The following is a 22772-nucleotide window of genomic DNA, read 5'->3' on the forward strand; positions in this document are numbered from 1 at the left end:
GCTAGGGTTAGGATTACATCTCTTTAGACCAGTGTTCCCCAGCCTTTCTGAGTTGGTGGCCTGGCCTGGGATGTGTGTGTTGTGGAGATGGTTTTATGCAAGAGGCAGCTTCATTTGTGGAGCTGTGAGCACTGGTGAGTACTGCTCCCACAAGTGGGAAATGACAGCTTTCTATGGACCACAGTAAAATACATGGGGAAATCAAACTGCCAATGAAAATGAAAGTAAGATTGGGATTAGGATTAGGGTTAGGGTAAGTGACAGGTTTGCGTTCAGAACTTTTTATGGACCACAGTAAAATACATGGTAAAATTCCATTGCAAATGAAAATGAAACTAGGGTTAGTATTAGGGCTAAGATTAGGGTTACTGTGGTCCATAAAAATGTTTGCAAGCAAATTTTCTATGTTGTGTCTATGTAGTCACTAGAAATTAAATTTGACCTGAGAGGATCTTTATCTTTTCCTCTTTATTTTCTATAAATGTTGATATGTTAGTATTCACAATGTTGTTATTCACCAATTAAAATGAAAACACCATGTTCCTCTTCTAGGACTGTTTAATATAGGCTTTATAAGTATCAAAAGTAATGTGAAAATGATGACATGTAATCAAAACCTGATTAAAAAGTGAGGTTGAAGTTTCAAATTGAAACTGATATGAAAATTGCATTGGGCAAAGGAAAATTGGCACCATTGTAACATTTAAAGCTTATCTTAATTTTTGTATCAGTTACACATTGATAACTTCTTAAGATAAAGTGTTGTTTTTTTACCATCCATTTTAAATATAATTTGCTAAGGATTTTGAGCAGTGATATATATAGACACTTCAAATAGGCCCATGTATGAAACATGGGCTTAAAGTCTAAGATTCAATAAGTTTCAAAAGCAATTACGAACAGAAATATTCTTGGTATATCCACTGTAGATTTCTTAATCATCCATGATAAAGTATTGATGCTCCCTTGCTAAAAATTTAGGCAGCTATATGAAAGTTATGAATGTATAATATCATCTCCTGAGTTGGTTTCATATCCCAAATTGGAATATGAATCAAAAACAGTTTGCTCAGGATCCAAATTGAATAAAATAAATAAATGCACTCTCATCATTGAAAATACAACTTGCACAGTTTGGGGCTGGCAATAGCTCAAATGCTCTAAAGCAGGGGTCGCCAACCTTTTGGACCTCAGGGACCACCAAACTCATAATTTTAAATCCCAGGGACCACTAACCGGTTCTGTGGGCATGGCCTAATTTGTGGGTGTGGCTTGGTGGTCATGTGACTGGCTGGGCATGGCTTGTATGTAAATATTATAAATATTTATATAAATATTGAATTTTTTATATAAAAAAGTGCAACATTTACCCAAAATCAGGCAAAGCAGGCAAGCAGATTGAGTTGCTCACAGAATCATTCAGTGATCTATCTATCTGCCATCGGTTAGCTCAGTCTCTCAAATTCGCTTGCCATGAGTCTGCACTGAATAATAGAAGCTTCAGTCCTAAGGGAGATTCGGCTGTGCTTAAAAGCAGAGCCAAAGAGCTAAAGACTAGCTAGAAAGCAAGAAATCCAACCGTTTCCTGCTTCCTAGCTAATCTAAATCTCCCAGCACAGCAGAACAGATGATGGTTGGAAAAAGGAAAAACAGCAATTTAGCAGGCAAGTTTGCTGGGTAAGGAGTGAGTGCGTGGGGAAGGTTCCTGCGGGCCATGTGGGCTGTGCAGCCTTGTGTTTCTGCGCAGCCTGGATTAATTGCTTTGGGGAGGTGAGATTTCTCTGCGGCCCACCAAAAAATTTTTACGGCCCACAAGCAGGCTGCGGCCCACCGGTTGGTGACCGCTGCTCTAAAGTGCACATCTAGACCATGCATAGATAACCTACTTTTCTATCTCTAGAACAGTTACTATCAAAAGTAATTATGTAGCTTCCAGATCATCTAGATTCAGACTCTACTTCTGTATCCTGTTTTATTTTATTTATTTCAAGACTTACAATATATGTCCTTCCAATTCACACAAAAATAACTCTTGGTAGCATACTATAATAATAGATACAACAATAATTGTATCACAGCATACTGGGAAGGACTAATATGTACTATGATATGGTATCATCATCATCATCATTTTACAACAGGATATCCAAAATAACTCTTTTTTTTAATATTCAACCTTTCTGTAACTGATTTTTCCTGTAGTGTGTTAAAGTTTAAATCAATCTCCACAAATATACCTACTCAAAATTCTCTAGATAATAGTGATCCTTCTTGAATGCAATCTGTTTAATGGCATATCTAAAGCCAATGCATTGACTTCCTCCTTTGTTCCTAGGACAAAGTACAAAATAGACCAGTGGAATATAGGATTCTGTTGCATTGGTACACAGAAGTGGTAGAAGTTCTGAAATTCTTACTCTGTAATCATTTATCATTGAACTATAATCATGTGGGTTGAATTACCTAGACAATAGTGGTGAATATGGAATGTGTTTGATGAATTACAAGTCTCAAATTTTTCAGTGGCAAACAATGAATGAAATTTGTATGAGGATGCATACTAATAAAACATTAAGTTTTATTTTTAATGCTGAAATGCCGTATTATGCAACTTTCCAGTATATAATGACTAACATCCATCCACTGAAATACAGGAAACAATGGCTACTGAATTAGTTTTTCTCTGCATGGCTTTGGAAAATATAAACCCTATGCACTATGCAACTATAGAAACTGTTAATATGGCTTCTGAAAGTGTGTTTGCATCATTCGTTTACCCCTGAAAATAAGAGCTACCATGAATCTGATTTTCGTGTGTGTGGGCTTCAAAAAGTATTCTTTACTAGTCTGGAAACTTGGAGAACTTAATGCTCAGTTTTATCTATCAGAATACCACTCACTATAATTGGATAATTAGGGCTTTAATATTTTTAAGGGCAGATTCTGTCAGAATTTTTTTTTAGCCAATGTATTCATAGATCTACTCCTCATGGCCTTCTTTTTTCCTTACCTACAGTTAAGTGTTCACTCTTTTTATATACTCTCAATGCTCTTTATTCTGTTTAAAGTTGGAATATATGTTGCTGTCAAAAATCAAACATTAGTTATTTTTGCATCTGTTCAGTTTCAGGTCGAATTTGGATGCCTTGTGATGATGATGGGACACAATAATAGATTTTGGATTCTAACCTTGGGCTTCTTTCAAAGTTAACACTGTAACTTTGTATCTATTCTCTTTTATGACAGAAATGAAAACCAGATCCAGTCTCCCAATCGGTCTTTCTTTTTAAAAAAGTGTCTGTATTAAAATCATTATCAGCTATTTGGTTACAACACCCTTGACTTTAAATGCCAAGCAGCTGATTAAGGCAGGAGAGATTGGCATCTGGAAGATGGCTATAATTGTAGCTCCAGTGCAATATGGATTTGAATAATCACCATGGTGCAAAGCACAGCAAATAGCATAGTAACCACAGGCTATGGAAATCTTTTAAAATCACTGCATGGAAATAGGGCATTTTTTGCACCTTCGGTGGTTTTACTTCTTAAAATGTCCTTCGTATGCTCTTCATTTAGTTCTTTCACTATAGGTTGATAGAAAAGTTATGTGAAAATAAGATATTCTAGTATTTATGCAATCTCTTACCACTAATATTATAGCCAACCTATTTGCAAAACAGGTTAAAACAAACAAAGATTCTATCCAATTCCTACATTTAATTTTTGTTGTCCATTTATGTAGCTTAAATCCCCCCCAGTTCTTTCAGTGCAATATATGCCATCACCTGCTGGCAGTGGCTGCCTTATTTCAATAAAAATGAGATAAGCAATGAGGAACTTTGTAAGTGCTTTGGACTTCATTTACCAGCATTTGTGATTAGCCTGGCTACTGGATAGAGTTACAAACCAAGATACCAGAAAGTCACCATGTTGTTTTCCCCCTCCCTAGGACAAGTAAATCAGGTTTTTTTTTTTTGTATATAGGTAATCTTTGTGTAGTGTCTACAATTGGGACTAGCAGTTCTGTCATTAAGCAAAGCGGACACTAGGTGGAAAAATCACATGACCATAACTGCGTTTTCCTTTTCTCTACTCCCCAGCTCTTTGGAATGTTTATCTCAGCCCTGGGATAACTAGCAATCAATCCTACTTACATTCATTGGAAGAGGAAGGGATTATAAGAGAGTAAACAGATTCATAGTCGGGAATACACATGGAAAGCAATGCAGTGGCAGCGACAGCCTTGAGCACACTATAACAACTGATGTACTCCCCATGTGCCTGCTTACTTTTTTGGTAAACCTTTCCTCTTCACTCCACAAAGGGAGGGAGGGAGGAGAAAACAGCTCAGGCACAGGACAATACATACTGGCTGTAATAGTGAGCTCATGATTGAGGCATGTGAAGATCATGTAAATTGTAAATTTATTTTTTCAGCATCACCGTGACTTTGAATGATTATTGAACAAGGCAGTCAGTAAGCAAGTGCTACCTGTACACAGGAATAAAAATATTCAAAAACCAGAAGAAGACCATTTCCATCTTGGATATGCTTTTGTTGATCTGACAAGTGCCCTTTTTCATCAGAAACCTTTTAGAGGGAAGCTCCTACAGGAAAGGGCTGGACTAAGAATAACACTAATCAATTGGGGTTCCCTTTATTTAACTGGAATCAAGCATCAGCTAACAGGAAAACACGTTGTAAAGTACTCTGTTTTGTCTGCTATCTAGCATGTTATTTGAATGTTCAAAGTACAGTGCTACAAAGAAACTTAACACTGTTCTTTTGCACAAATTGCTTCCATATCTGAGTAAGAGTGCCTTGCCTACGGCCACCTGTTGAGTTGCCAGTAGAGGTGGGATTAAAGCAAGTTGGCACCTAAATCCACCATTTCTGATCAAGAAAGTTTTTCCCTCCTTCTCATTGCTTGGTTTAATTCACTTTTGTGATATTATTCCCATGCAGGCTGCCAAACGAGTTATTTTATTATCAGGAACCCCTGCCATGTCACGTCCCGCGGAGCTGTACACGCAGATTGCAATGGTCCAACCAACCCTCTTCCCTCAGTTTCATGATTTTGGGGTCCGCTACTGTGATGCTAAACAGGTAATCTAGGTATACTTACCTGTCTGCCAGAAAAAAAAGGCTATTTGGGAATAATAATCTTTCAGACTGGAGAGCATTTCATGCTATATATAGATTTAGCAAATTTGGTTTGCAGATTCCTTTCTGTAGAGAAAATAATTGTACAGCACTAACTGGCTGTAGAATGCATGCACCTGTAATTGTCTTGCTTTTTTTAAAATGAAGCTCTTAATGGAAATAAAATTTAGTCCTTCTTGAGCAAATGATAAAAGCTGAGAAGCCTTAGGAGAATCTGATCTTCTGTTGTCATACATCTTGTCTGTGGACTTTAGTGTTAAATTCTTTGTCCAAATTTTTCCTTTTATCCAGAATGACTCTTTAATAGCATCCCTAAAGAATCTGCCATTTTGTTTTATAAAATGCCACAGGTTTTTCCAAAGTTCTTTGTCCATTCATATTCATATAAAGATTCATTTGTTTACCCTACAGAAAAGTTTCATTCCAAAATTAACTGTAACAACTTCCTATGTAATTTATAGACATATAAGGCATGGTTCACAGAATTATTAGCTAGGAGTTTCTAGTTGTTCTTTTTTTTTTTTTTTTTACAATAGCTATTTGGATCTTTGCCTTTGTTGGAGCTTGTCTTTGTTTTTCTTTTTGTTCTTTGGAAGTCCAATCTCTACGCTTGCTTTTTATTTTAAAGGGAAAGCTTTAGTATTAATGTTTCCTTTTTTTTAAGGGAATAGCCTTTTTTTCTCCTTTCCTGGTATTTTTGTTTTTTCATCTACCTTTCTGGTTTATTTTTATGCACTCTTTTCTATTTGAGACCTCTCAATTGGATTAAGGTGTTGAAGAACCTGAAGAATTTTTCCTTTTTTTTTCCCCCAAGCATTTTTCTTCATCTAACTACTAATTGGATTAAGGTATACAAGAACCTGAAAAAAATTTGTCCTCCCCCCCCCCCTTTTTTATCATTACTATTTGGCTTCTTTTTTCTACTATTTTTATTTCGAACTACAATTGGTTATTTCACAATTGGATTAAGGTTTAGAAGAACCTGAAGATTTTGAATTGCTTAAAATGAGTAGGAAATTTACAGCTCCTGGTTCTTCAACTTCTACTTCTTCCTCTCCACCATCTGGAGGACAACGTTCAATATAGACAATGTTAAAGCAAGAAAAAGGACAAGAAAAAGTGACTCTGCAGATGATTATGCAAGGAATTCAAAATATTCAAGCAAGATCAGAGAATATTGAAAAGAGAATAGAGAACATTGAACAAAGAACAGAGAACATTGAACAAAGAACAGAGAACATTGAACAAAGAACAGGGAAAACTGATGAAAAAGTGGAGAACATCCAACAAATGATGTTGAAGTATGATGAGAGATTCCAGAAAATTGAAGAAGAAGATAAACAAAGAGACAAGAAGATTGGAGATATTGATAATAGATTAACGGTGGTTGAACAAGATAAAAGTGGTATGTTGAGATGGGAGATGGATAGATCAGAATTCTATCTTAGATTCCAAAACGTAGAGGAAGAAAAAGGACAAAACTTAGCTGAGATAATGATAGAAATACTGGCTGAAGCTTTGGAAATAACTCAAGAGAAGATGATGGATGGAATAGATGAGGTTTATCGAGTTTTCACAAGATATGCGATGAGAAATAGCTTACCAAGAGAAGTTCACATTAGATTTACAAAGAAAGCCATTAAAACGCAAATATTGCAAGTGGCAAAAGAGAAAACATTGAAATATAAAAACAAGGAGATTGTGGTCTTGAAACAAATACCCAGAAGAGTGAGAGAGATGAGAAGAGAATACCGATTCCTGACTAAAATGCTACTTAAAAAAGAGGTGAATTATAGATGGCTGATTCCAGAAGGTTTAATATTCACATGGCAAGAACAGAGACATAGAATTGACTCAATTGAGAAAGCAGAATTATTTTATACAGAATTTTTGGAAGGGAAAGAGGAAGAGGCAGAAAAAGAAATCTCACTAATTGAATTCCAAGAGGACTGCCAAATGGCGATTGAAAAAGAAGAAGGCGCAGTAGGTGGAAAGGTGGAAGCCAAAGAACGTGAACTAAGATCTACAAGAGCTGCTAAACCTAACTACAAAATATAACCATGGAAGAGAAAAAACTGATTACAATAAATATAAATGGACTTAACTAAGCCGTTAAAAGGAAAACGTTTCATAAATTAGAGAAATTAAAATTTGATATAATTTGTCTACAAGAAGTACATATTAAAAAACAATATGAACAATTGTTGATACAGCCAAAACTAGGGAAAATATTTACTTCCTTGACACAATGTAAGAAAAGAGGAGTGGTTTTATATATTAAAGAGACCATCCCAGCAAAATTGATTTATGCCGATGATGACGAAAGAATACTAATGGTGGAAATAATGGACAATAATACAAAAACACTCCTGATTGCAATTTATGCTCCGAATGACAAACAAGAAGAATTCTACCAAAAACTACATATGAAAATAATTGAACTGGACTATGCTAATATAGTTATGATGGGAGATTTTAATGGAATTGTAGACAATAAATTGGACTATACAGCACAGAAAACAATAAAGCAAAACAGAAAGACTCTCCCTAAATCTTTTTTTAATATGGTAGATGAAATAAACTTAAAATATACATGGAGAGAAAGAAATGCTAAAACTAAACAATACACCTTCTATTCAGATAGACACTTATCATGGCCCAGAATAGATATGATAATGGATGTCAACAGAATTAATAACTAATATTCAAGAAATAAATATTGAAACAAGTACTTGGGCAGATCACAATCCAATGACAATTAAATGGAAAGGACAAAAAAGAAGATCTAGATGGATGTTAAATAATACTATTTTAAAGGAAAAAGACTTCACACAGTGGATGGAGAAAGAATTGGCTTTTTTCTTTAGAGAAAACAAAAAAGAAGATACATCAATTCAGAATGTATGGGATACAATGAAGGCATATGTTAGAGGCTTGATAATAGACTATACAAGGAAAAGAAATACTATGAAAAGATTAGCCTCTAAGGCCTTAGAGGATGAGTATAAAAGACTTGAAAAAGAGCTATAGAAAATGCCACAGAAAAAGGACATCAAGCTAAAAATGGATATAGTTAAACATAAAATGGGTCAAATAGAAAAAGAAGAATTAGCACAGAAAATTAGAGGTGCTAAACAGAACTACTCTGAAGACACAAACAAACCAGGTAGATAGTTAGCATACAAATTGAGAAAAGAGAAAGAATCAAGGAAAATATTGGAATTAACAGATGACCAAGGCCAAGTTTGCTATGGTAGTAAAAAGAAGAAGGAAATCATTCGAGACTTCTATGGGAAACTATATATGCAAGAGAATATTGATGAGGAAAGAGTTAAACAGTACTTACAGAATGCTAATTTGCCTCAGATACCTAAAGAGACTGAAACAATGTTAGAAAGCAATATAACGATGATGGAGTTAACTGAAGCACTCAAGAAGCAAAATAATGGAAAGGCACCAGGCCCAGATGGACTTCTGGCAGAATTTTATAAAACATTACAAGAATCGTTGAATCTTCCATTGCTAGAAGTTATGAATGAAGTTATGTTAAAGAAGAAGATACCTAAATCATGGTCAGAAGCCTATATTACACTTATTCCAAAAGAGGAGGCCGATCCATTACAAATTAAGAACTATAGACCCATTTCTCTACTAAATGCAGATTATAAAATCTTTGCTTCAATATTGGCAGAAAGACTTAAAAAATATCTAAATAATTTTATTCATCCTGATCAAAATGGATTTCTGCCAAAGAGACAAATTAAAGATAATATGAGAGTAATCTTGGACACCTTGGAATACTACGAGGCACATCCTGAAAAACAAAAAATTAAGAAGAAATTACTATGTGTGCTCAGTGCAGCTAATTTGCTCCACTAGTTTTCTGCAACACCAGAGTTCATTGATTTAACCCTCTTTCTCTAGGCAGGGAAATGTTTGTGGTTATATTAGCTTATATTAGCAAAAAGATAAGTGAATTATATACCCTGAATAGACAAGGGTATATTGTTATTGAATTTTTGGTTAAATTTCAAGCACAGTTAAAGGGGTAGTGTTTTAAGGATATTAGAATCTAGACATTATGTCAACATCCATAGATACATTCTTAGAAAAGAGCAGGGGTGGGATTCTACCAGTTTGCACCTATTCGCTAGAAACGGTTGTTAACATTCTAAGCAGTTCGGAGAACTGGTTGTTAGAAAAAATTTCTGGCCTAATCCTGTAAGGAAGGCAGGAAGGAAACATTCTGGTGTTGCTTACATAAACTGCCTCTCCGTTAACCCTTATTACATTCTTGGCAGGACTAGACTTCCTGTCTCAGGAACTTCTCTGGAGTTTTTTTCCCCTCCTTTGCTGGTACTTTGGTTGTGTGGAGTGACCATTCAAAATTACAATGGCACTGAAAAAAGTGACTTATGACCATTTTTCACACTTACGACTGTTGCAGCATCCCCACAGTCATGAGAGGCCAGGCGAGGAGTTGCGTGCCTCGATGTGAATGAAATTGAGTTGGCCACGCCCAGCCAATAACATGACCACCAAGCCATGCCCACCCAGTCACATGACCACCAAGCCACGCCCACCAACTAAGCCACGCCCACAGAACCGATTGTTTAAAAATTTTGAAGCCCACCCCTGGAAGAGAGCCAGTTTGGTGTAGTGGTGAAGGTGCATTCAGTGGGGCATTGGGTACCTATAAGCTGATGCCCAGGTATCTGTGACCTGATTCTGGCATACAAACTGTTCCTCCTTCATTCTCCTCAGCTATTTGTTTTAAATAAGAAGCTTTTTTTTTGTTGCTGGTTGTAAAGAGCCAGTAATCCCATTACTTTTATCCAGAGATTCATTTGAATTAGACTTGTCAACAGGACTACAAAGAGACTGATATCCTTAGAATGCCATAAAGGACCAATGAGTACTGAAGATCTTCTTACAATTAAAATGCAAGTCCTTACAATAAGGAAAGAGGGGTGATATATATAATTTTTGTTAGAAGTTTTAAACTAGAAGATAAAAACTAACGAAGTAATATGAAGAAGGAAAAAGCCAAAAATACAAGAAAAGAAGAAAAGTTGAAGAAAAACAAGAAAGAAACAAGTATAAAGAAGTGGCTACTTATATTCTTCACAACAGTTATAAATACAAATATATTTTAATCTTTCTCTAAACTTACTTCATATTGCCTTTATATAATCTACCCTAATAATCAAACCCATAAATCACAAGTTCATTGTTTTTTTCGTTTTTATGCAAAGGGTTCCTAAGAGGCTGAGTTGGGTGTTTTAAAATGTTTATTGTGCTGATGAGGGAAAGGTTCTCGCTTTGCATTGCAACTCACATTAATGTCCTGCATGAATTTCAGGGGCCCTGGGGATGGGATTATTCTGGATCTTCCAACCTTGGGGAACTGAAGCTCCTGTTAGAAGAAACAGTCATGATCCGTCGCCTGAAATCTGATGTGCTTTCTCAGCTTCCTGCAAAGCAACGCAAAATGGTAGTGGTAACTCCAGAAGGCATTAATTCAAGAACCAAGGCTGAGTTGGCGGCAGCTGCAAAGGAAATGGCAAAGGGTTTTAAAAGCGTAAGTCAAAAATATTAGTCTGGAATATGGCAGTATTTAATTAGAATGCTAAAATAACTGTTTTAAAGTGCAAAACATAGATACTGATTAACAGAGTTGGAAGGGACCTTGTAGGTTATCTAGCCCAACCCCCTGCCCAAGCAGACCCTACACCATTTTTGACAGATGGAAGTCCAGTCTCTTCTTGAAAGCTTCCAGTGATGAAGCTCCCACAACTTCTGAAGGCAAGCTGTTCCATTGGTTGATTGTTCTGTTTTGTTTGTCTTCTAAATGAATTATAATTGTAAATTTATTTTTTCAAATTCTAGAATCTAGAATTCTAGAATGCCACATCTCAGAATTGTACTAACCCACGAAGAAAGGACATACCGTATTTGCCGGCGTATAAGACGACTTTTTTGCCCTGAAAAACATGCCTCCAAGTGGGGGGGTCGTCTTATACGCCGGGAGGACTCCGACTCCCACTTCGAGCTTGAGTTGCAGCCGGGAGGGAGGCTGGGGGGGGGGAGCGGTGTGTGTGTGTGTGTGTGTGTGGCGGGTATCACGCGCTGCGCAACCTTTCCCCCTCTTCCTTCCTTAGCGGTGTGGGGAGGAGAGGATTCAAAGATCCTCACGTGCGGCGATTTTTCTTTTTCTTTTTTTCTTTTTGCACGCAGGTTTTGCATGCGGGCGGCTGTAGGTTAAGGATGGGGAGCCCCGGGTGGGTTATCAGGTTTTACGGTGCTTCCAACATGTGCGAACGGTGGGAGAGCGGAGAAGAGAGCGACGAGCGCCCGCTGTGTGAAATCCTGCCGTCAAAGCAACACTGGGGAGGCAGGGTATAAATTTACCAGGTTAATGTAGCAATGGTGATTAATGCCCAGAACATTGTTTGCGGGTATTGGGGTGTGTGTGTGTGTGTGGTGGTGGTGAGGAGAGGTTGTCCTTTGAATGCGGAAAAGTAGGTGTGACCTTGTGTAGGAAAATAAAGAGATCCTTTTTAGCGTGTTTGGCTTCTTTGCCTCCCCTCGTTCGTTTGACGTGGAGATAATGGCCTTCGGGCGGGAGGGGAAGAAAACGGTAGCTGGATCATTTCAAATTTCACTTACTCTCCTGCCTCACTTCAATATGTCTGAGCGACTCCAGATACTGGAAGACTTTTTGAATGAAAGTGTTACCTCCATATTTTTTTTTAAAGAGGGCCACTTGGGGAAAAAAAAAAAGATTCTAAGGAATTCCTTGTTTCTTGATTAAAGAGAAGGCATTGAATATACTGTTCCTTGGCAGCCTTTTCAGTGTCCGGGTTTTTGGTGTGTGTGTGTGTGAGAGAGAGAGAGAGAGAGAGAGAGAGAGATCAGCTGTATTGAGAAGAGAATGTTTCCTGTGTTCTCATTTTATTTACAACATATTTTACGCTTAATGGTAAGCAATGAAAAATATTTTTAAAACTCATTTCTAAACTCCATAGCTATTTGCATATTCTTGGTTCAAAATTGGATTAGCTCATTTCAAAATTGTCCAAAGCAGAAAAGTGCGTCAAAAAAAAAAAAAGTGCAAAAGTGGAAGGTGTGTGGAAGAGGGGGTAGTCTTATACGGCGAGTATATAACAAACTCTATATTTTGAGTGGAAATGTTGGGGGGTCGTCTTATACGCCCAGTCGTCTTATACGCCGGCAAATACGGTATCTAATAAGTTTCTAAAGCTGAGCACTTTAAAACCAAACAAATCCACTCTGGGTTTTCTCTGTGGTATGTTTGAAAGCTCAAACCATAGTATTGATTCATAATGAAGGTTAGCGTAAAGTAGGCTTTGGCATGATATGCTTGTGTTTCTCAGGTGAGAGAGGTGGTTCTATTTGTATAGGTTTGTTATGAGGCAAGATCACTGACTGCAGGTTTTAATGAAGGTTTGCCCATTGAGCAGATTGGAGAGGAGGCAGAGTAACTTTGTTTAAGCTCTGCCTTTGTTTGAGAGGCAACTACTAGAAGATAAATTTCATGGGTGGAAAATCTTAAGTCAGGCCCACTTCACATGTTGTGCATTGAATGCATCTTCAAATTGATTCTAGGGTAAAGCACACGGGTAGGGAGGAAGGCTCCTAAGAAACTTAAATAATGAAATTATTTGCAAGTCTCCATGTGCTTGGTCACCGCTACTTTAGAATAAAAGAAAATCAAAGAGTTTCATAAATAGTCAAAGGAGGATTTCTTTTCCTATTAGAGTTATTTAATGGTCCCAGGGCTTCTTTGGTGTTTCAATCAAAGTCTTATGATTTCTAAAATGTTTTGAGTTGCAAAACTGATAAATAATACCTAGATGATGTGAAATCCACTGATATTCATTTTGTTGAAACTGTGTTAAATTATAGAACTGTGTATGCTATGCGATAATTTTATTTCAAATAATGTATACATTTTGATACATTATACATGTATCATTAAACTTGGGATATATACTTTATATACATTATATATATAAGTTATATATTAGCCATAGGGGAAAAAGGAAGTTACTAAGGGATTTCCAAACAGATCACTGTTTCAACTTCTGGTAGCTTCCCATTCCTAGGGACTGAGAAATTAATCTCCTAGAGTCTCTTTGATAGTGAAATGGGCAGCATATAAATTTAACAATAAATAAATTGGTGCCAAGTGTTTTCAGAATTTCACTGTTGTCAAATTTAGCAAATACTGCTAGTTTGGGGGCAAAGAATTTGGGTTTATAAATTTTTGCCTTTTAAAAACTCTGCCTTTTTGTTCTCAGTTTAATGACACTAGTTTTTTGCATTCTTAATCCTAACTCACCTAAAAGTAAAAACCAAAAGGAGACTAGGTCAGGGTAGTAATTAATTTGCATTGGGTTGAATATGCAATTCAGAGGTTATAGGATTTTTAAAAAGTACTTTTAAAAAGTTGTGAATTTTTCTTACCCTCTGAGTTTGTATGTATAACCAAAGAGTTTTTCAAATAATTTTTTCAGAAGCAAGAACAGAAGGAAGCACTCATTGTCTTCTACAACAAGACTTCAGAAGCCAAAATTCACTGTATCCTGTAAGTTGCTTTTTTTGGCGTGTAATGCAGCTAGTTATCAGATCAATCCTGACTATAATGGAAAGATGCAACATACTGTAAGTGTGGTTTGCTTGGATCCTAGAGAAATATCTGTTAAAAGACTTAAGAATTATAATGGGAATATCTGTAGTGAGACAATCTGATGAATTTTATTAGAGTTGTGTTCAGTGATACAAACACCAATTGTTCCCATTATTTTTACTTAATATTAATCATTTTGATCAGGCAAATTTTTATGTAGAGATTGCCAACAGTAAGATAAACTACCAATCAACTGAAGTAACTGTTTCCTTATCTTAGAGCAAAAGGTACTCGGTCTTTCTTTGCTTGGCTAAGTTATGGCTAATAGGCTTTGAATCTTCCAAGTTGTGAATTTGGGAAATGGCATAAGAAGAGATGCTAGCTATTACAGGGAACTTTGTAGAGATCATAATAGAGTAAGATGTGAGCCCAGGACCCAGCAGCACCCAGACTTCTCTTTGTGAAGGAACTTTTCTATATGTACCCTCAAGAACTGCTAATAGTAAGATGTCAAACTGTGTTGGCATAAATATGGTATTTGTGAAGGGTGAATTCCTCAAGGCATCTTAAAAAGATCTGATTTTCTGTTCATTCTTTATAGAAATATAACTAAGTTCCATGTGAATTCTATATATAAAAGCTTTGTTTAAATTTTGCCATAGCCTGCTCATGAGTTTAAAAGATGGTATCCATAGTATTGTAGTTGCTTCAATTTTTGGAAGATTGATAGCTATTGGCCAGAGTTAGCTATTGATCAAGCATTTGGAGACAAAATTTAGCTTTAAGAATAGGGTACTTGACCATACTCTCAGTTTGACTTTGTTCAAAACTACCTTAGTGTAGATTGAAGGCAAATAATAGATTTTTAGCTAGTGCTTTTGACCCATTTTTTTGCCTTGTGGTGCCAAAAGCTCTAGTCTAAATTATCTTGATTTCACAAATCTCAAGTGTATGCAAAAACAATACTATTTATGTTTATTCTCCCTAATTGCAGAGAATATATCCTAGATTTATTGGAAAGTGGAAGACAGAAATTTCTGGTATTTGCTCATCACAAGCTAATTTTGGATGCAATCTGTGAAGAATTGGAGAAAAAGGTACAATTGCTGCTGCATAACTCCATAGTGAGGTCAAGGTTAGGGTTAGGAGGTTGGAATCACTAGTCTAAATAATCTACTTTACACATGAATTCTTCACATTTTAATTTTATTTATGAAACTGAGTCCAATAGCTTATAATTATTTTGATTGCTAGGTGATGTAATAACTGAAAATGAGCATATATAGATTTTGCCTAATATTTAATTGTGGGGACATCCAGAAACTTTCTTTCCTTGATTTTATACATCTTGAGACACGAATGGAACTTACTTAGATATAAGAATAGGAAAGTAACTTGTAATCTCTTGGTTCTGAAAAGCTCAGCTTGGCATAGTGAGAGCAAATCTTTACATTTTTGGACAGGAGCTAAGAAAAAAAGCAAACTTTGGTGATGTTACTCTTCGTTTCTTCTCCTTCTCTTTCAGAACATTGGCTTCATTCGTATTGATGGTTCCACCCCCTCAGCTGAGCGTCAGTCTCTCAGTCAAGAATTCCAGTTCTCTGATAAGCTGTCAGTGGCCATCCTCTCCTTGACTGCTGCTAATATGGGCCTTACCCTCTCTTCTGCCGACTTGGTTGTATTTACTGAATTGTTCTGGAACCCTGGGGTAAGAAGACTTTGTCCAATATTGCTTCTGCTAAAATAGGTTTTCCATTCATCCATCCATCCAATAAATTTACATTGCCACTCAACTTATATACATGACTGTGTACAGCTATTACTTTAAAAAAAAACATAAGATAAAACAGCTCAAAATTAAAACAATATCATCATTCTGTTTAAAGTAGAAAATTTAGAGGGAATTGAATTTCACATAGAGAAGGAAGAATTTGGCAAAGAAGAAGTAATTTTGCTTCACATAATTTTCTACATAAACTAGTAGCTCCAATTCTTTTATGCTGATCTTAGCCTTCTAACAGGATTGCTTCATAGCTATGGTCATTGGGTGAAACATAAGGGAAAAGTATTGTCTGGAGGCAAGTATTGTGTGTAGGATTATTTTGTCCCACTCTCTTCGATTTATTTTATGTTAGTGCTCTTTTGTCAAAAAGAGTTAAAACCTTTATAAGCTTTCCTATTATTAAAAAAAAGCCATTGGAAATAGTGGTAAGCATGCCAAGTCTGCTTCCCTTAGCATAGAGAAAAGCAAAAATTTAAGAGTCTCCCCATGTGACTTAAATGATGAAAAATATGCTGGAAATTATCATGTTAGTCTTCACTGATAGAGATTCTTTGAATATGGAAGAAAGAGGAAGGAGGACAAGATAAAGAGGAAAATATCTGTTTCTGCTTCTCTTTCTTGCATGTAAAACATCAATTTTGCAATGTCTGAAGAAGGTTAATGAATCATTTTTCTAATATAAATGGGAATACACCAAATAATCAACTAATCCATTTAAACATTATTATAAGAACAGCTACATACTCTCTGAATCTTGTCTCTAAAACGGGTACATTAGGAATTCCATCCACCAGTTCTCTTATTTTTAAATATATTTTTGTCACCCACTTGAAACGGAACTACCATCACATTATTCCAAATACATTATATCACTGGTTTATTATGTATTGTAGTATTGTTTATTGGTTCATTGATCACAATGATCACATTGATCAGTTTCCTTTGTTTTTTTCTAATTTATATATTCTACTTTTAAACATAGGTTTTGATGCAAGCGGAAGATCGGGCACACCGAATTGGACAGACGAGTTCTGTGGATATCCATTATTTGGTAGCAAAGGGCACAGCAGATGATTACTTATGGTAGGGAGAATAAAATGTTTTTATGCCTCTATTGATTACTACTTATGATCCTGAGAAAATAAATAATACTTCAATAGGAATCTTGAGTTCAATAATACTTCTATTGTGATAAAATGGCACATCAGCACTGTTTCCTGATCTTCCTCTTGCTGTCTCTATCTATGACAAATAATGATAAAGTACTTGGATTCTAGAAACATGCAATTGCAGAATTTTATTGCAGAAATTGAAATAGCTTTAATGTGGTTACTAAGAGCCAGGTGATCTAGTTGTTAAGGCATCAGGCTAGAAACTGGGAAATCATGAGTTCTAGTCCCACCTTAGGCATGAAAGCCAGCTGGATGACTTTGGACCAGTCACTCTTTATCAGCTCAGTCCACCACACAGGTTTGTGGTAGGCAAAATAAGAGGAAAGAGTATTAGGTATGTTCACCACCTTGAGTTATTGATAGATAATAATAGTGGGTTATAAATAAATACAAACTACTGCTGTATTCTAACTCTGTAACACATCGAATAGAGAATTGAAAACCTGAGTGTTGAGAAGGGATGGACCTATTCTTGCCAAAAATGTTTTGTGACGTTTATTTATTTATTTACAAGATTTATATGGCTGTCCATCTTAAGCAACTCTGGACAATTCTCAACAATTACCTTACACTCTTCAGCAATTCATATGCTGTAAATTTCAGAGTTGTGCACTGCATTTATGTGCTACTTTTGCTTCAGGAACTTAAGGCATGTATATGGAACCCCCATCCAATATTATCTTCAAAGCAACTGTGTGAGACAGTATAGGTTGAAGTTTAGAGATTGCCTGAAATCGATCAACAGGTTTTATGGCTGAGTGAGGATATTAGAATACTCCTGGTCCCAATCCAGTATTAATTATTGTATTACCTAAGAAAAATTGAACACATTTAATGCATGCCATCTATTGTTTTATTACAAACAAATAATTTTTAATAGTTTTCATGACCTGCATGATTATAATAGTAACTAGATGTATTAGCTTCATTATAATAGCCATTTTCAGTATGCAAAAAGTACTGAAGGACTGCCCCTTAGTATGTTTTGATAATTGAAGTTACTGTTGTCAACTCATAAAATATTTCTATGGTCTATTTAGAGTTGCCAAGGGAGGGGGAAAGGGCAGTGCGGCAGCTTGGAAAGCAAAAGTGCACTCCATAAATAGTTTTTCAAAGATAGTAACTAGATGACTGAAGTTTCTGAGCACAAAATTCTAACTGGAGAACTTGACTGATGACTCTTGGCTATGGATATGTCTCATTGGAGAATATGAATTATGATACACCCAGGGGGTAGGGGAAAACCAGGGTCAAGGGTGACAATGAATTATGTGTCTCAGAGTTGGCTACACCCAGGCAGTGCCGGACATGTTAACTCCCAATAAATCCTTTTGAAATTTTAGAAGTTTGGCTCGAGACTCATGATATAATTAGGGTAACTGGCAGAATCCTGACAACTGTATTTTTCATAGGCCGCTGATTGAAAAGAAGATCAGGGTGTTAGGTGAAGCTGGTTTATCAGAAGCCAAGTTCTCTGAGACAGCGGAAACCACAAATTACTATACCTGCAAGGTAAACTACTGTATTGCAAACAATGTTTCACAATTTAATGCACGATAGTTCTTAAAACATATAATACTTTGAGCAGCAAAAGAAGGAAGCAAATGGGGATTATAATACATACAAATGTATTTAAGACATTTAGACATAAATATGACATTTAGACATTCATGACAGCCCTTTAGAGCAGGACTGGGGAACCCGAGGCTCTCCCAGAATCCTTCACCCTTGCCTGAGCTGGCTATGATTGATGGATAAATCCAGAAGGCCACCGGTTCCCTATTCTTGCTTTAGAGAAGCAAAATTAATTATGGGAGAAAGAATAGAGACATGTGAGGGCTGTAATTAAAATAACAACAGTAAAAATTTCTGATGTGACCAAAATGATGCGGGACAATTTTGAAGTAAAGTCTGCTTACAGACACTAACCATTTACTGAGCGGTTTGCAGATCTGTGGGAACAAGTGCACTTCAGTCTAATTTCAGAAGACTTGTCCAGGCAATAAATTCAAACCTCTATTAAGAATTCTCTCTCTCTTTCCCACAGCCTAATAGCAATATAGCACTTAGACTTACATACCGCTTCACGGTGCTTTACAGCCCTCTGTAAACAGTTTACAGAGTCAGCATATTGCCCCCAACAATCTGGGTCCTCATTTTACCCACCTCAGAATGATGGAAGGCTGAGTCAACTGTGAGCCTGATGAGATTTGAACTGCCAAATTGCAGGCAGTCAGCAGCCAGCAGAAGTAGCCTGCAGTACTGCATTCTAACCATTGCGCCACCATGGCTCATGCTAATGCTTGAGGAGGAGAGAAAAGAGAGGCCAGGAAAGAAAGTGTACTCCAGAGAAAGAAGGAACACACTCATCCATGTTTACTTATAGTACTATTCAGTTGTTTCTTTAGCCACACCCACTCATTTGACTCCCAGCAGCCAATCTCCTGTCTAGGACTATGTAAAGTTTACTCAAATAAAACTTCTCAGTTTGTATGTATAATGCCAGTGAGTTGATCTTTTCCTCAGAATACATCCTAGTTAGAAAGGTAGTTACAGGTAGTACTTGACATATGAAGTAATGGAGCATGCCCATTATGTTCACAGATCATAAGGGCAAAGATTTTACAACTTTTTTGTGGCATATGTTAAGTAGCTGCAGCAATCATAAAGTGAAAGCTGTGGTAATTAAATCTGTAATCATTAAAAGCAGTGATTTGCTGTCAGCACAGTTTTGCTGAAAACTGGAATTAAGTGCCAATTTTTTGCAAAACCATCATAAAATGGGTTTCACATGACCACGAAATGCTGCAAACTGTCAAATGTGGCCGTGTTGTCCAATGCCTAAGTTTGGTCGCATGACTGCAGAGGGAGCCTCCCCATTGGAACTTTGAATCCGTGCCATAAGTCCTCAATTTGGGTCAGTCATAACTTTAAATGGGTCACCAAGCGACCAGTCTTAAGTCGAGGATTATCTGTACCATTAGGATTATTTTGGGGAAGTTAGGGCCTATGTTTGGATCAAAGGAAGGCACCCACTGGCTGCATTGCTTTTTGACAAATGTGTTCTTTTGTTACTGAGAATTTGACCACCAGTTTCCTGTGCCTCTCTTATTTTTTTTTCAGATGGCAGGGAGAAATAAATATATGGCTCAGTTCTCTTTCTAATATCTGGAGGTTTTTTGTATCTCTATGCATTTCCCGTGTTACTTTTCTGAATTTATGTTTTACTGATGATTGGAGCTGTTTTGTTATAAAGAAACAAGTCAACAGGAGTTTGACAAAGGCTTTATCTTTAATTCCATAGGAGGACACCAAGCAGCAGACCATGTTGGACCTTTTCCAGAGGATTTTCTCAGAGGATATAGAGGAAATGGACGAAGCCTTCTTTGGGGAGGCAGTGGAGACATGTGAAGATTCTGGGCAAGAAAACTCATTGAACAATAGAGCGGGATATTTTTTCTCAGCAAGTCCATGCAAAAAAAAGCGTACTCAATAATTTCCATTGATACAAGAGTATTATAGAATATTATATAATTATGCTTATTTTTATTAGTTAAATTGTTATTTAAAGAGAAAAAAAATCAGTGCCATCAGGGAATTATTTGGTTTCTCAAATAAACTATGTTTAAATGTAGCATATATACTTATGTTTATATAATAAAACAAATCTCTATTTTACTCAGTCACTTGTAGTTCAAAGCTCTGCATGTTGTAACATAATGGAACTTGAATCTCAGGTAACTGTATTTTCAGATTGAAATTCTAATCCTATCAACTATTGAAAAACAAAGTTTAATCATAAGAGTTCCAAAAGTTCCTGGATCGTCTATCCAAATATTTACTTTAAAGCAATATTTTTTTCCTCAGGATACCCCAGAGGATCAACATAAATAAAATATTTTGCCAGTGCAAATCGGAATTTGGCCAAAATTTGAATACTACAATTTGTCAGATAATTTCACTGATTGATTTTTGTTGAAATTTTAAACATTGGGTGTTCAGTAAAGTAAGCAATACATGAATGTTTTTTTAGGTGTTTTCAGAACAATTAGTGGATCCGTAAAATTTTTTGAAGGAATATATGATGGGAGGAAAAGTTAATATTAAGAATTATAAATATCAAGCAAATAAATATACAATTAAAAATAAATAATTATTCTTAATAAACATCCAAGAAAAAAAGAGTATTCCTATTATTAATTCATATTAAATTGAATAGAAGAGCCAGTTCGTAGTCATAGTTAAAGCTAGAAATCAGAAGGCTTTGAATTCTAGTCCTGGCTTGGGCCATTCACTTTTTCTCACCCCTAGAAAGGGAGCAATGGCAAATCACTTCTGAAAAACCTTGCCAAGAAAACTGTAGGGACTTGTGCAAGCGAAGTCCAAGAAGAATCAGGAGTGAATGGAAGGGGAAACATATTTTAATGGGCTTCTTTGAAAATTGAGCACAAGTTTGCAGTTAAGCCCTTAATTAAAACTTCATTTAAAAGGTATAAATCTCGAGTTCAACTGAACAATTAGCCAAAACCAATATATAGCTGATAGTTTAGATCCTTTCCCTACATACAATGAAATATTTTTAAAAAATATATTTTTATTAATTTTCTTTTGTTACATCGTAAATCATCATGGAATCAACAACATTCTTGGCATCTATACGGGTTTTTAGTTTAAATATCATAATACATTATATTACATATGTCTTCTATTAAATAATAGCTTTAACTATGATTACTATTCTTATATCTTTATATAATTTACAAAATTTTATTTTACTTTCTTAAGGATTGTTTTAATTAACATTTTTGTCTCACTTATTTCTGTTTGTTATCCATTTATACCAATTGTTCCAAATTGAAAAGAATTCAGAGTCGTCTTTTTATTTCAATTTCATTGTTAACATATTCATCTCAGCACTTTCTGTTACTTTGTGTATTATTAGTTCTTCATTAGGGGTATTTGGTGTTTTCCATACCTGCACAAATGCTATTCTGGTGGCTGTTGTAATATGTAACAATAAGTATTTTACTTCTTTCGGTAATCTTTCTTTGATGATTCCTAAGAGGAAGGTTTTCGGTCTGAGCTCAATCTGATAACCAGTGATCTCTTGTAACCAATTTTTAATTTGAATCCATTATGTCCTGGCCTCAGGGCACAACCACCACATATGATAAAATGTACCATCAACTTTTTTACATTTCCAACATTTGGGACTCATGTTGGGGTAGATTTTTGCCAATCTCGTTGGAGCTAAATACCATCTATAAAACATTTTGTACATATTTTCTTTGTATGCTGCAGATACCGTTAACTTATAATTTATGTTCCATATTTTCTCCCATTCCTCTAACTCTATAGTGTATCCAAAATTCTGTGCCCATGCAATCATTGTGCTTTTGACTATTTCCTCTTCCATTTTAAAATCTAATAAATATTTGTATATTTTAGTTATAAGTTTTTGTTCCGGTCCCATTAATATTTTATCTAATTGGTTCTGCCTTTTGTCAAATCCAAAATCTTTTAAGTCTTTTTTATATTTATTTTGAATTTGCAAATATGGCCACCAATCGATTATGATTCCATTTTCCTTCAGTTCTTGGTTTGATTTTAATTTTCCTTGACTATCTGATAATTCTTCATAGCTTACCATTTTCCGTAGGTCTAATCTATTTGGATGGATTATAGCTTCCATGGTTGACAGCCATCATGGGATTTCCATATAGTGTTTGCCTTTGATTTTTTTCCAGGTTGTAATCAATGAATCTTTTATTCGGTGGTGCTTGAAATAAGTATGTACATTACTTTTGTTTTCCCACAAAAATGCATGCCAACCTATCAGGAGGTCATGTCCTTCTAATGTTATAATTCTCTTGTCTTTTAATTTAACCCAATCCTTAATCCAATTCAACACCGCTGCCTGGTAATAAAGCTCCCATTCTGGTAGTCCAAGACTGCCTCTGCTATTATCTTGTAATAGTTTCAATTTGATATGTGGCTGCT

The 22772-nt window shown here is 35.8% G+C and overlaps 1 protein-coding gene across 3 annotated transcripts in view; it reads left to right on the forward strand.

Moving 5' to 3' along the window:
• SMARCAL1 (SNF2 related chromatin remodeling annealing helicase 1) overlaps positions 1-20450 on the forward strand; it is a 53548-nt gene extending 33098 nt beyond the window's left edge. For all 3 annotated transcript variants that reach the window (XM_087950338.1, XM_087950339.1, XM_026665505.2), the window contains exons 11-18: positions 4967-5107; positions 10527-10745; positions 13705-13775; positions 14812-14914; positions 15343-15525; positions 16583-16683; positions 18185-18284; positions 20077-20450. In XM_087950338.1, coding sequence (XP_087806464.1) covers positions 4967-5107; positions 10527-10745; positions 13705-13775; positions 14812-14914; positions 15343-15525; positions 16583-16683; positions 18185-18284; positions 20077-20268 — 1110 coding nt within the window. In that variant the 3' untranslated portion in view covers positions 20269-20450. The remainder of the gene's footprint in view (positions 1-4966; positions 5108-10526; positions 10746-13704; positions 13776-14811; positions 14915-15342; positions 15526-16582; positions 16684-18184; positions 18285-20076) is intronic.
• Positions 20451-22772: the final 2322 nt, after the last annotated feature.

The sequence above is a fragment of the Notechis scutatus genome, chromosome 1, assembly GCF_049901735.1.
Source record: "Notechis scutatus isolate UNSWTSFEM ecotype Mainland chromosome 1, rNotScu1.2, whole genome shotgun sequence".
NCBI classification, from domain to species: domain Eukaryota; kingdom Metazoa; phylum Chordata; class Lepidosauria; order Squamata; family Elapidae; genus Notechis; species Notechis scutatus.